The sequence below is a fragment of the Geotrypetes seraphini genome, chromosome 4 (genome assembly GCF_902459505.1).
Source record: "Geotrypetes seraphini chromosome 4, aGeoSer1.1, whole genome shotgun sequence".
Taxonomy (NCBI): Eukaryota; Metazoa; Chordata; class Amphibia; order Gymnophiona; family Dermophiidae; genus Geotrypetes; species Geotrypetes seraphini.
In genome coordinates this window covers 41,507,026-41,521,919 of record NC_047087.1, presented here as the reverse complement: position 1 = coordinate 41,521,919, position 14,894 = coordinate 41,507,026, and the positions used below count along the sequence as shown (strand labels likewise).

At 40.5% G+C, this 14,894-nt stretch overlaps 1 protein-coding gene across 8 annotated transcripts in view; it reads left to right on the top strand.

Moving 5' to 3' along the window:
- Positions 1–14,894, top strand: part of DPY19L3 (dpy-19 like C-mannosyltransferase 3) — a 127,402-nt gene that overhangs the window by 57,880 nt on the left and 54,628 nt on the right. For 7 of the 8 annotated variants that reach the window (XM_033940399.1, XM_033940406.1, XM_033940403.1 and 4 more), the window contains 3 exons: positions 256–357; positions 2,696–2,769; positions 6,112–6,270. In XM_033940399.1, coding sequence (XP_033796290.1) covers positions 256–357; positions 2,696–2,769; positions 6,112–6,270 — 335 coding nt within the window. The remainder of the gene's footprint in view (positions 1–255; positions 358–2,695; positions 2,770–6,111; positions 6,271–14,894) is intronic. The other variant, XM_033940400.1, reaches the window with a different exon arrangement.

Genomic DNA, 14,894 nt, shown 5'->3' with positions numbered 1-14,894 from the left:
AAAATTATGCCCTTTTTGTCTGGGGGGAAAACGGCGTAGCAAATCTGGTCAATAATTGTTTTCACATTCTTGGCAAGTGTGAAATTGTATGCAAATTCTGCACTGCACAGTTGTACAAATGTACAAAATTCCCCCAGGAGTATTTGGTTCTTTGGTGTATGGTATTTTTGTCAGTCCAGTCGACTACTTCATGTTCAATAAAATGTTGCTACACCATTCATTTATCTGAATTAAACAAACCCTTTTGTTTTCTAGAAGAATTTGAAAACGGGCAGCTTCTTCGCCAGGCTCGGGCGACTGTTCCTGCGTTTACTTTTGATGATGTGTTTGACCATCATTATAAATGGCTCTGTTAAGGTAGGTTCTGTCAGTACAGCTCCTGAATCGATTTGAGGCTTTTAATTTTATTGGAAAATTAGTTTTTAGACCTAGATGTTACTTTTACTAAATTATCATTTCATACAAAAATAGGAACTAGAGAATGACACAGTGACTGTTTCCTGCAGATAACCCACAGGAATAGGAGAAAAATCGACTGGTTGTTGCGGGTATAGGAACAAGGCTTTTCATCGCCTCATGGAGCGGTGAATGACTTTGTCCCCGCAGTAAAGAATATGCCGCGCATCGCCTCCTTTCCCACCCCTCCCTGTCAGCTGCCCCCCTCGTGATCATAGATGCAGCAGCAGCCCCCACCTCTCGAGCCAAGCAGCCCCCCTCCCTATTGTGGGTCCAACAGCCTTACACCCTCCTTCCCTCTCAATCGCTGCTACCAGGGACCTTCTTCCCACCGAGTCCCTTCTTCCAATGTAACTTCCAGTTTCCTACATTGGAAGGAGAGACCTGGCGGGAAGAAGGGTCCGAAGCAGCCCTGTGTGTGATGATGTTGCCTCTTCATCCTACAAATGCTTCTAAGGCTCGCCCCTGGAGACGCAAAGGGGCTGACAGGAGAGTTGCAAGTTTTTTGGGGGTTTTTTGCTGGTAGCCACGATCAGGAGCAAGGGAGGGAGGGTGCAAGTGGGTTGGGCTGCTGCTAGACCTATGAGGGGGGACGGGGGTTGCATTGGCTGCTGGAAGGGAAGGGAGACATTTGCTGGATCTGGTCTGGGGATTGGGGAGAGAAGGGAAACAGGTGCTGGGCACATATGGTGGGTGGAGTGGAGCTGGAGGGAAGGGAAGGGGGCGGTGCCAGACCCAAACCTAGGCGCTGAAGGGAGGGGATAGAGGTATTGGACCCATGGAAAAGGGGCTAGAGGGAAGGGAGAGAGGTGCAGGACCTGCAGGGAGGAAGAGAGCGAAGGAAAGAGTAAAGCTGATCCAAGGGGATGTAGGAAGAGTGAGTGAAATATTGAACGTAGCAGAGGGAGGGAGAAAAGAGAGCGTGCGAGAGACACATTGGTGTAAGGGAGTAAGAGAGGGGGGAAGCTGAACACAGGAAGATATACAAAAAGAGGGGAGATGGATGGGAGCATAGGAATAGAGACAAAAAGGGGAATGCTGTATGAGAGTGGTATATGGACACAGAGGGGTAATGCTAGACATGGGAGGGTATAAGGACACAAAGAGAAGAGAGCTAGACATGGGAGAAAATAAGAACACAGAAGGAAGATGATGAAGATGATAGCTTAAGGATATAGAGGAGTGATGCTGTACACAGGGGGAGAGGGTCATAGAATAGTGAGATAATGAAAGCAGGGAGATGGGCACAGGGGAAATTATTACAAAGGGATGAATAGGAGACATAGAGAAAGGAGATGCTGAACATGGGGAACAATACATACATAGAGATAGAAGATGGAGGGTGAAGAAAGAAGAAATGTCAAATGGTCAGGAGATCCTGGCAAGTGAGTTAAGAGAAAACAAAAGAAAACAAGAGACCAGTGCCTGAGACCAACATGATTTGAAGAATAAAATGACGAGACAATAAAAGGAAGAAAAAATAATTTTATTTTCTATTTTGTGATTAGACTATATCAGATTTGAAATGTGTATCCTGCTAAAACTGGTGTTAGACATAACTGGGGACCGCAAAGCCCAGACTGTGATTCTTTAGCTTCCAGCTGGCTTAGGGCTCTCTCTGACTATGGGGCAATTGTCATGTGTGACTGCGGTATTCTGTTAGCATGATTTTTCTGTGTGGCATTTCAAGTTTAATGAGAATTTGATTGATCGCCTATCAAAGTTCTAGGCGATTATACAATATATTAAAAAAAAAGGGAAAAGGGGGATAAAAAATACAAAAAAACCAAAAAACTCCATTGCTAAGACAATTCTGTAATAATTTGGCTTATTCAGTTTTCTTTATAGTGGAGGGGATATTTGTGAAGGGAGGGGAGACGGGTTTGTTGATCCTTGCTCTGTATTATTTGTGTTTATAAAATAACAATTGTACAGAATATTGTTTCTTTTTATACTTTAATAAAATAAGTTCAATATAAAATCATAACTATTCAAGGCTTGTACGAATGGGATCAGGCGGTTTGTGGGGACAGGGCAGGGACTGAGCTCATAGGGATGGGGTGGGGACAGGGACAAATTTTTTTCCCCATGTCATTCCCTAATAGGAACACATCTCCCAGTTAGCCATTTTTCATTAGATATCCAGATTTAGTACAACTTCTAGGAGCAAGGTTGAAATATGTTGTGGAAATATAATTTAATTTTTGACTAAATGAAAATATGTATCTTTTTTAAATAGAAAATCCTACATCTTCAGTCAGATGAACATATATTTAAATTTATAAAGGCAAAATTTGGATTTGGAGTAACAAGGTAAGATATACATTCAAAGACTGAGTTATTATCTTTTGAAACACCTCAGCAAAATAATTGGTATTTCATGCTGCCATGCCATGTCATGTCATGTCCACTGATCTTTTGCTCTTAGGATTATTTCCAACCCTAGAACCAATGGATTTGTAATCTCATTTTCTGCAACTGGGTAAAACTAGAACTGGGCTTAAAAGTTTCTTATGATCCAGAACATTCTGATAATTATTCAGGATGAGATGGGAAAGTCTGGAGAAGAAGTGAAATGATGACTAAGGAATGGGAATAGCTCTCAGAAACAAAAATAAAAGAGCTTTTGATTGAAAGCCACTGCTGCTGTGATGCACTTCTGCCTTGTGGGAGCAAACTTATTTAAAGGGTAAAGGAGGGGTCAAAATCATGGATTTGATATATTGCCTCTCTGTGGTACAGTCAAAGCAGTTTACATTTATTATATTGCACGTACTTTCTCTGTGGCTAGTAAGCTCACAATCTAATCCACTCTTTTATTCAGCCCGATAGCGCAAGCCGGTATGTTAAATGCTCCGACGCCCTCAGGGATTGACTGGGCATTGGAGCATTTGCCTCAGGGCACTCACTCTCACAGACCTAAGGGTTGTTGGGTTTTTCTGTGCAATAGAGAGTTAGAAGATTTTGCCCAGAGTCGCAAGGAGCTGCAGCAGGAATCGATCTCTGTTCCCCAGATTCTCAGCCCACTGTACTAGACATTAGGCCACTCTTCCACTACTGTAGATCTTGCTCAGCAGCCACTTCATCTCTTTCAGGGATGAGCTGAGCATGTGTATGTAGTTGTGGGTAATAATAATAATAATAACTTTATTCTTCTATACCGCCATAGTCAGATGACTTCTAGGCGGTTCACACTGAAGAGAGCTGGACAATCAGCGAATTACAAAATGCAAATAGTGAAAGTACAACATATTACACAAGAACTAGACAGAAGGAAAATATAAATTTAGTGTGGCTTCTGTTTAGGAGATAAATCTGTCAAACAGTACAGTTTTAATTTCTTTCCGAAAGGCGCCGTAAGTCAGCCTGGCTCCATTGATGTAGTTTCCTAACCAAGACTGCTGCTTACTTGCTTGAAACATGAAAGACCTATCCAGGCAGTAGGGTGGCAGTCTTGAAGAGCTTGCACACTGAGGGGCTGTGAGCGTAGGGTGATGTTGAAGTTATGCATACACTTTCCTCTCCTGGCTGTTGATCTTCAGCCGCAACTGCTGCAGCTTGGTCTTTGTAAACTGCTTTTTGGTGTGGCTGTGGTTGCAGCAGGGAGCAGGCACAGGCCCTGCTCCTGACCACTAATTTCAAAGTCATTGGTCAAGACAGTTTTACTGGCCTTGGGGCTTGTGGTCAAAAGTTCACACAACTGCAAGCCCTCTTCCAAAGCAACACTCTTTGGGGACAGTGGTGTAGTAAGGGAGGGGGGCGGACCACCTCGGGTGCCTTCTTGGTGGGGGCGCCGGCACCTCTCTCCCACACTCACGCCTTCCCTTCCCCCCACCTCCGTATCTCTTTAAATCTTCACCAGCACGAACAACTTCTCAGGTCTGCTGCTTGCAATGGCCTGGCTCCCCTCTGAAATCAATTCCGGGTCACGGGGCCAGAAAGTGACATCAGAGGGAAAGCCAACACCAGCATGCTGGCAAAGATTTAAAGAGGTACGGGGGAAGGGAGGGTGCGAGTGTTGCATGGGGAATAGAAAAGGATCGGGGAGGGAGGGCCCACCTCCCCGGGCACCGCCTATCCTCGCTACGCCACTGCTTGGAGATACTGTTGCTTTGAATATTAGTGTGAAGTATGTAGGATATAGGGATGTACATTTGTTAGTGCACATTTGGGTTGTTAGCATGCCTTACAAAATCAATTTAACATGCAATAACCAACAAATTAACTTGATCAATATGTATACATTAAAAAGTTTTATTGCACATTTCAGAAGTTTTTAAACCAAATGTTTGAAACAAACAAAAGAACCCTCTTTAAAACAGATTTTTTTTTTTTGACCTGTGTTTAAAAGAATTCATTTTCTTTGTTCCTGTGCTGACTGTTTGAAAGTTGCCCCTTAATGTAATGGTGTCTTCAGAGCTGCTGAGAATACTGAACGTTGTAGCTGCTGCTTCTGCAGGAGATGGGTGGAGTTGTGATTTCTGCAAGGATCATTTCCATTACTATACCCAAGTCTATAATGCTTATTTTAGCAGCACTATTCATGTTAGACATGCATAAAATGACACTTAGACTTTTATTCATATAATTTCAAAAAATGTTGTCTGTCTGTGGCACTGAGAAGCACTCCCGATTCAAACTCAGCATGCACCCAAAATAAGAGGGAGAAAAAAGCCTTAGATTAACATAGCAGTGACAAATGCTCAAAAGCACAGGAAAAAACCGCTTTCATTACATTCATAGGCAAAAAAACTTCCTCGTTTTGCAGCATAGGTTTAGAACAGGGCAAAGCCACCCAAAGGCACGTTCAAGGACTTAGCTGGAAAAGATGACTTGAGCTCCCATGCTGTCATGTCTCATTACAAATCCCAACAAGTGACCTTGTTTCATCAATTCCTTGGCTCTTCGGAGGATCAATGCACAAGCTTTGAATAGTGCAGCCTATGAATGTATTGAAAGCAATTTTTTCCTGTGCCTTTCAGCATTTGTCACTGCTACGTTAATCTGAGGCTTTTTGGGTTGTTTTGTCCTCATAATATTTGTTAACACAACTTAGACTTTTATGCAATATAAACATCTAAGTCCCAATTTTAGGAAGTCTGGATATAAACGTCTAAAATGGAAGAATGTTCAAATAGCAAAAGGGGCATGGTGTGGATGGATACTTGAAACTTTGGTCGTTGTCATTTTGGCACAGCTATTTCAGCAACGCACAAGTATGTGCGGTGACGAGAGCCACATACATTTTTGTGTAAACAGTGTTTTCACGAGCAGATTTTGGGGCACGAGGGGGGTACATATACTTTATAAAATTTACACATACTCCCGGGCAAGAACAAACATCCATGGTTTCATTTTAGCCACAATATCCACAGCTTTGCTGGTGTATTTATTTATTTATTTTTATCAAATACATACATAGGACACCTATCTGTCTGTATAAAATAAACCCAAAGCAAGTGCCTACTTGCCCTCCTCACCTAGGCACCCTGTTATAAAAATACCCTTTTACTGGGCAGTTTCTGACAATTTAAGCATGTCAAGAATTTGGTAGACGGAAGCTCTTTATGAACATTTGCATGTTTACTTTGTCTTTTATTCTGCTGGCTAGAAAAGTGGTATGCAAATCACAGCTTTATCTTTTTTTATCTGTAGAGATTTTGATGCAAATCTGTATTTATGTGAAGAAGCGTTTGGTCCGCTGCCATTTAGTACTTTCGAAAGACTCTCGGAGACGCTGCTTTTTTATGCCTACGCTGGCACTCTCTTCATTTTGCTAATAGTAGCTGTATGCGTCTTCTTTCAGAATCTCAGGTATTGCATGTTGATGACTTTATAATGCTTCTTTTATTCTTGTTGTTCTTGGTAGAAAGAACTGTCACAAGTGGAACTGAACTGTACTGGCCACTACTGGTAGCTTGTTTTAACTCCCATGCCTCAGCACCAGGCACTCCTAGGCTTTGTATTTCTCAGATTTCTAGAATAGTGTAGTTACAGAAGCCACAGGCTGCTTTTCAGGGCTTGTAGTGGTAGCTCTCAAGTGGTACAAAAGGAAGTGGGAACAGACAATGAACACTCCACTGAAGATTACTGATGTAAAGCCAACTTGTTTATTTCAGAAAAGGACACAAGCAGAAGCCAAATGCTTCCATAGCTTTTCAGTGATTTTGGTTACTCTGGCATGTTAGTTGGACCGAGCTTTGTTTTATCCGAGACCTGCCATCTGTGAACATATACGCCACAGTGACCCCTGATGCAGGCGTTCCTCAGATGCTGTATCGGGTCCACAGCTTCTGCTTGTATCCTTTTCTGAAATAAACGAGTTGGTTTTACATCAGTGATCTTTAATAGAGTGTTCATTGTCCGTTCCCAGTTCCCACTTCCTTTTGTACTGTTTTATACCTGTGGTTTCTCTGTCCTGTTGGACTTTTTAGTGTTTACTTAGCGCTCAAGTGGTACCAAACAAATTAAAAAGTGTGAAATAAATGTTTAATTGCTATACTGCCGGCCATAAAAGTTCACAGCGTTGTACAAATCCAAATCCAAAAGACGTTCACAAATTAAGATTGACAAGGAGTATATGTATCTGAGATTACAGGAAAGCATTTCAAACAGCTATATCAAAAATCATCAGGTGCGCTCCATTTATCCTTTTAAGTCAGTGCATTGCAAACTCTGTACCACAGCACACTAGTGAGCCGCAGCAAGATTCTGAGTGTGCCACGAGACGCTGGTGTGAAGGCACATTTTATAGGCAGTTAGCCAGTGCCTCTGCTCTTCTACATGCCTCTCCTGTTGCAGCCACACACACACACACACCCCCCTGGTGGCTCAGGGCCCCTTCTGGGGGGCCTTCACAAATCTGCGCACATCAGCGTGATGACATTATGCATACACATGACATCATCACGTCAACGTCCGTGCACTTCCGGATGGCCCTTCAGCTGCGGCACAGGGTTTAGCGTGCTGCGGCTAACCAGAAGTTTGCGAGACACTGTTCTAAGCCACTGAAAGTACATACAAATAAATTATTCAACATAACTTTACATTTTTTTCAATGACAATTGTGCCTGAATATCAAGGAGCAATCTTACATAGAGTTGGAGCTAGCCCAAAAAAATGCATTCACTTCCAAATGAGCTCTAGAAAGAGTTAATGCTTAGATTTTATCATTTTAACATTGAGTGTAATTTAATAATCAGTGGGTGAGGCTGACAGATATGTATGAGTGCAGTGTTTTTATGTCATAACTATTAGTTCCAAGCAAAAAATAGGAGTATAAAATTACTTTTAATAAATATGCTCTTCAAAATTTGATTATTGAATATTTTTCGCCCCTGCAATTGGGAAAAAAGCTGGGGTTGCCATACTAATAAATAAAAAATGTTCATCTAATTTTCAATTGATTGATTCTGATCTCTTGGGTAGGTGGGTACATGTGATAATGAGCATGGGAAATAATACCCTGGAATTGTTTAATGTGTATGCTCCAAATACGAATCAAAGTGAATTTTTTAAGAAGTTACAACAATTATTACTCCCACTGGCTGCTACTAATTTAGTGGTGGCTGGAGATTTCAATGCTGTGATGGATCCATTAATAGATTAAAATAAAACAAGTAAAATTATGAAATCCTTAGGGTTAGATAATCTGATACAATCTTGTGATTTGAAAGATATATGGCGGATACTTCATTTTAATGAACGGGAATTTTTTTTTTTTGCTCGCAAGTTCACAAGTCCTTTTCAAGATTAGATTATATTTTTGTCTCAAATATAATAGTACAACAAGTGACAAAAGCCTCCATAGATCCTATCATTTTGTCTGATCATAGTGGTATATGGGTCGAATTTAAGTTAGATGAGCAAGATTATAGCAGGTCTGTATGGAGATTCGATAATACATTGATTGCGGATTCAAATTTCCTTGAAGAATTTAAATTAAAAATGATTGAATTTTTTCAAATTAATACTTCAGAAGAAATTACCATAGAAACAATATGGGATGCATTTAAGGCTACCATGAGAGGAAATATTATTTCGTACTCGGCATATATCAGAAAACAACTTAAAAAAAACAATTTTCTGATTTGGAGAAAGAAATTAAACATTTGGAAACTAAATGGGAGCAAAATACTTTACAGGCTTTATTAAAAGCAAAAGGAAAATATAATGAGATATCTTCAAAATTTATAAGGAAAGATTTGTTTTCCCAACAAACTTTGTATTATGGAAGTTCAAATAAGGCGGGAAGATTATTGGCAAACTATCTTAAAGCAAAGAAAAGAAGGACAAAAATTATTGCAATAAAGGATGAGAAAGGAGTTGCACATACTCAAACTGGAAATATCTAAAGTCAATTTCTAAATTTTTATAAAGACCTATATTCTTCTGAGCCTTATGAAGATAGGAAAAAAGATGGTTTAGAATTTTTGAATCTAATTATTGGACCGAAGGTTCCTGAACATATAAAAAGAAGTTTGGAAGAGCCTATATCACTAAAAGAATTAGAAACAGCGTTGAAATCTCTTAGAGTTGGATCCGCTCCAGGTGGTGATGGTTTCACAGTAGAATTTTATAAATCATTTCAAATTACCCTATTACCTCATTTATTAAATTTATATCAATACCAACTAACTAAAGGTTGTATTACAGGTACTATGGCAGAATCATTAACAATTGTTTTGCCAAAGCCAAACAGAGACACTATTTTGGTTTCAAACTACAGGCCTATCTCGTTAATCAATGTTGATGGTAAACTTCTAGCTAAGACATTGGCTTTACGCTTAGCTAAGGCTCTCCCTTTTATTATTGACATGCACCAAACGGGATTTGTTGCCAAGAGACATTCCTCTAATAATACCAGATTGGCTTTTCATATGTTAAATTTAACATAAGCCATGAAAGATCCGGCTTTGTCTGTCTCTTTGGATGCGGAGAAAGCCTTTGATCGGGTTGAGTGGACTTTTATGTATCAAGCATTAGATTGGTTTGGTATAGGTTCGGGATTTATACAAATGATTCAGATGTTGTATAGCTCCCCTGCTGCAAGATTGTATATTAATAATAATTTATCAGAATGTTTTAATTTGCAGAGGGGGGTTAGACAAGGCTGTCCATTATCTCCTTTGCTTTTTGATATTGTTTTAGAACCCTTATTATTAGCCATTCAACAAGCAAAGGGGATACAGGGTATTCCCCGTACAGATTGGGAATATAAAGTTTCTGCATATGCAGATGATACACTGCTTTATTTGAGAAATCCAGAAATTACCATTCCATGCTTGCTAGAGTTGATAGAGAAATTTGGAAAATTCTCAGGATACAAGATAAATTGGAGTAAGTCAAAAATTCTTCTACTTAATGTGCATTGTACTAAAGGCTTATTTGATTCATTCTCGTTTATATAGAAAGTAGATGGAATAAAGTATTTAGGTATTAGAATAAAAAATACACTAGAGGACACAATGAAAGAGAATGAAAAATTTTTATTAAAAAAAGTAACAGAAATGTGTGAACAATGGAATCCCTTACATCTTTCTTGGTGGGGGAGAGTCCAAACTATTAAAATGATGATTTTGCCTGTGGTTTGTTATCAAATGAGTATGATACCAGTTTTTTTTCAAGGGTCCTTTTATAAAAGCTAAATGGTATTCTTACAAAATTTCTTTGGCTGTGTAAAATGCCTGGAATTGCTATAGTATCTTTACAAAAAACAATTGCGGAGGGTGGGGTAAATTTTCCAAACTTTTATAGGTATCATCAAGCCTATATTTTACGCCAGGGTATGTATTGGGTCCTCCTAGAGCTCATGGAAAATACCCTGGATTGGTTGTATTTGGAATGGCGACTCTTGTTTCCTCTAAATTTATCTCAGTATTAAGATGCCTAGGAAATATAAAGAGAACAGAATATTGATGGATACATGGAAAACATTGCGATATGTTAGTAATTTAACACCTAACCCAATAAATAAATCAACAAATCAATCTATTTGGATAAACTCCAAGATTCAAATTGGCGGATTTAAAATCATTTGGAAGCATTGGATTATTACAGGTATACGGACTTTAAATGATGTTATTTCAAATGGTAAACTGCTTGATTTTTCACAGTTGCAACATAAATATGGTCTTAATAAATCACAAAGTTTTAGATGATTGCAACTGAAGCAGGCTATTCAGGAGGGGTTCCCTGAATGGAAAAATCTCAATAATCAGTATAGTCTGGAGTTCTTATGTTTTCAGGCAGATTTCTTGGGACACGAAGCCGCACAGTGGCATATTTTGATATCTGGATTTATGAATAAAAAACCAAGGGCTGGACTTAGAGACATTTGGAGCATTGAGATTAAGCATCAAATTTTTTGCATCTCAATGGCCACGAATTTGGTCTTGGAGAATGAGATGCACAGTGTCCGCTTCTATGAGACAAACTTGGTTCTTTTTGTTACATAGAGCACTTTGGACCCCAGTTCGATGACAAAAGTTAGATAGCTCTAAGTCTAATAGATGCTGGCATTATAATCTCGAAGCAGGGACCCTAGATCATTTTATTGGCCCTGTATCATGGCCTTTTGGAAATCAATTTGGTTTCAAAGAAATTCTTTATTAGAAAACCATGTAGCATTATCATATGATACAATTCTGGAAAGAACTGGGGCTCCTCATACTTAAGGGAAGTTCATTCCAAAGTTGAGAAAATTTAAAAACCAAAAATTGACTGAAGATCTTTAATTCCTTTTCTAGAAGGAAGGGAGAGTTTGAATTTTTGCCTCTTGCAAAGGAAAATCTGTAAGCATTCCATAATAAGGGAACGAGGGGAATAAAAATGCCATATAAAATTTTGAAAGAGATACAGGCACATTTGAATTGAATTCTAAGATAAACCTAAGGGCCTGTAGGAGGGGCCTTAGACATCTGGGCCAACTAAAATGTTATGCCCATCTCCCAGTGCTTTCTGGGATACAATGGGAGTGGCCTAAGATTCTGATTGGTCAGATCCCTTAGGACACCCCATCTACCTTAGCAGAATCAAATAGGCCTCATCTGCACTAACAATCAAGTTGCCATGTTCTGCTTGAGCAAACAAGGAGGCACAGGGTCGTGTCCTCTCTGCAGGGAAGCAATAGAAATTTGGACTTGAGCGATTACTCACAACATACCTCTCAGAGTGGTTTATCTAGCAGGGAAGTAGAACATCTAATCAGACAAATTAAGCAGACTCCTTCAACCTCATGAGTGGTCTTTCAACACATCTATCTTACAACAGATCTTCTCCAATTGGGGGACCCACAAAATAAATCTCTTTGATTTCCCCCAGAACTTGTATTTTTCTGCTATAGACTACACACTCCCAATCAATTAGAGTTGGATGCCTTTTGGCTGGACTAGAGAAACAAGTTCCTGTATGCATTCCCTCCAATACCTCTCATCAGCAAATCTTTACTCAAACTTTGCCAAGATCGGGGCACCATGATTCTCATCGCACCCCATTGGCTATGTCAATCATGGTTCCCTCTCCTCCTATAGCTCACTGTTCAGGAATCCATCATACATCAACTGTTTCCAATGTTGCTCACATAGAACAAAGGATCTCTCCTTCATCCCAATCTACACTCATTAGCACTTACAGCATGGTATCTCTTTCCAAATGGGTAAATGCCTTCACCCTGCTCCGGTATCAGTTATCATTGAAGCTTCCAGAAAATATTCCACACAGCAATATTTACAATCCAATGTGTGGAGAGCTGCTTCACCAGGATAAGAATGTGGCCCTGGGAAGACAGGCAAAACTATGGATTGGTTGAGATGAAACTCGGAGCCAACTTTCAGGAAGAATTTCAGATGTATTCATAGAACAACTCTATCAAGGTAAAATCTTGTATAGGGTGGATCTGAGACAAGTGCTTGTAGTTCACTAACCCACCATGCAGATGTAAGGTCTATGAGGAATACCATTTTCCAAATAAGATGTTTGAGTGAGCAATTTAAGAGTGGTTCAAAGGAAGACTTCATAAGTACAGAAAAAATGATATTGAGGTATCAGGCAATAGCAGGAGGCTGGGGTAAAGTCCTTTCATGAATCTGGAAACTAAGGGATGTGCAGATAATGGTTTCTTTTCTAATGGAGAATAAAAAGCGCTGATGACCATGAGATGAATCTATACTGAGTTAATCTTTAGACCAGAACTGGAAAGGTGAAGAAGGTATTCCATAACTGAGGAAGAGGACTAGTGATGGGGTTCAGAGAGTGGAGGTCACACCAGACAGTGAGTCCATTTGAAATGATAATATTGCTGTGGATGTTCCCTGCGAGGACATCCTTGACTATGGAAGATCACAGACCTTTGAAAAAAGTCTGCTTCTGGAGGGTTCCTTGCTTGTCAGTAAGCCCCCTGGACAACCTGCACATCAGATCACGGCTCAAGGACCGTTCCCTTGGGAGCTTGCTCACCCCAGGTTCGTCCACTAGTGGGCAGAGCGCAGGCTGAGCTGTTCCGTGGTAGCATGACAGAGATCAGAGCCAGACTACATTCCTCCACCAGACGTCTGCGCGGTGTGTCCGAGGGTGGCGGAGGTCTCCGGCCATGGTGGTCAGGCCAGTGGGGCAGTCAGAAGACTTGAAATCCAGATTTCTAGTTCACTGGGGCAAAGGATCTCCCAGTGAGCTGTTTTCAGCTGTTTGCAGTTTCTCTCATTCAGCAGGGCTCCAGCGATAAACCTCATAAATCTTCCAAGTATTCCAAATCTGAGGTACAGAAGTCAGCTCCTGCCATGGAGGAGGGTTTCCCCTGGAAATTGTGAATATGCTTTATCAGGCATACTTAGTTAAAAAGTCTCTGCCTGTTTCCTTTCCACCGGCCTGTGTGCCAGTCACAGGGACTCCCTGCTCCGATGGACCAGGGTCTTTCTTCTTGCCTTCTTTGAGGGGGGGGGGGGTACTGGTGAATAAGGCGGCGATGCCCACAGTTGCACCAGACACTCTTTCCATCCCTCTGCTTTCACAGGGCAGCTCTGCGGCAATCACTGATGTGGCAGATCTCCAGGAGCCAAACCTGTACGGAGACCATGATTTGAGGGAGGACCCCACTGTGCGTAGATTTTTCAAACCCGCACACCTTGTGGATTTAATTTCTGCAGGAATTGAAATTACAGACGGAACTTCCTATCACTGCTGAATGTTTCCTTATGAGTGACCAGAGGCCACAATCTGCCTCTTTTCCTGATCATCCTGACCTTGATCAGATTCTTACAGATATCTGGGAGACTCCTAAGGGTCCCTTTAAATGTACTTAGGCCATGGCACGGCTTTATTCCATTGCAGATGGCTTTAACAAGCATTTTACTTCCACAAAGGTGGATTCTTCTGTGACGCAGGTCACCAAGCGCAATCTCTCCCCAGTGATGGAGGAGGGAGGGGGATCTTGAAGGAGGTCCAGGATCGACACGTGGATATCATCCTTAAGCATCTGTTTGATTCAGCTGCAGCTGGCGTTAAGGCGGCATCTGCCTCCTCTTTTGTGGCTCGGGCATACTATTCCAAGCTGCGCCATGATCCTGACACTGTGGTGCTTCGTGATTTGGATTTTCTCACCTCCAGAGTGGATTACATGGTGGATGCCTTGTACCAGCTTATTCATATATAAAGTACCTCAAGAAATAAGTTCAACTATTTTTTTGGAAACCTCAGTGGTGTTGCTACGTGCCATATAGTTCAGGTACATGCAGACTATGCACACCTCAGATCGTCATTGATCTTCAAATTTTAAAGTGCTCAAAAATGCTATTGTTATATAAATAAATACTTATATACTTTTTTAAATAAATATTTTTAAGGTTTTTAAGATTCCCAATAAAGAATACTTATCTTAGTTGGTATGCAGAATGCGGCTAAGAGGTACATTTTCCGACATAGGTCTATGTTTCGCTCGAAGCTGTTTCAAGGAACTCCCCCTAAAAAAATTATAGAATTTGCCAGTAAATATTTATAAATTCTTAACTTGTTCCTGCTTCAAGCTTGGTAACGCGGGACACATTGCGCCAGCAAACAAAAAGGTAAAAGGCTTAGATGTATTAAGGAATAGTATAAGCTCATTCAAATGAAAATACTGTGTATAAGTTAAGAATTTATAAATATTTACCGGCAAATTCTTGGATGACCTAGATACCGTATACAATACGGTCAGCCAAGTAGTCTCTGAGAGTCCTGATGTGGGTAATTGTCCTCTTGTCTATCGGCCATTTTTTATTACGGATACTATAAAGGAGCTGGACCAAGAAGCTCAGCTCTCCACATCTCAGTGTACTGTCTTGAGTCATTCTAATACTCTTGACATCCTTTTTTCCATCTCATTCAGATCTTACTGCTCTGGTTACTGAGTAGTGGGAGACCTCAGAGAGTTATTTTCGGTTGACTAAGACCATGGCTAAGATCTA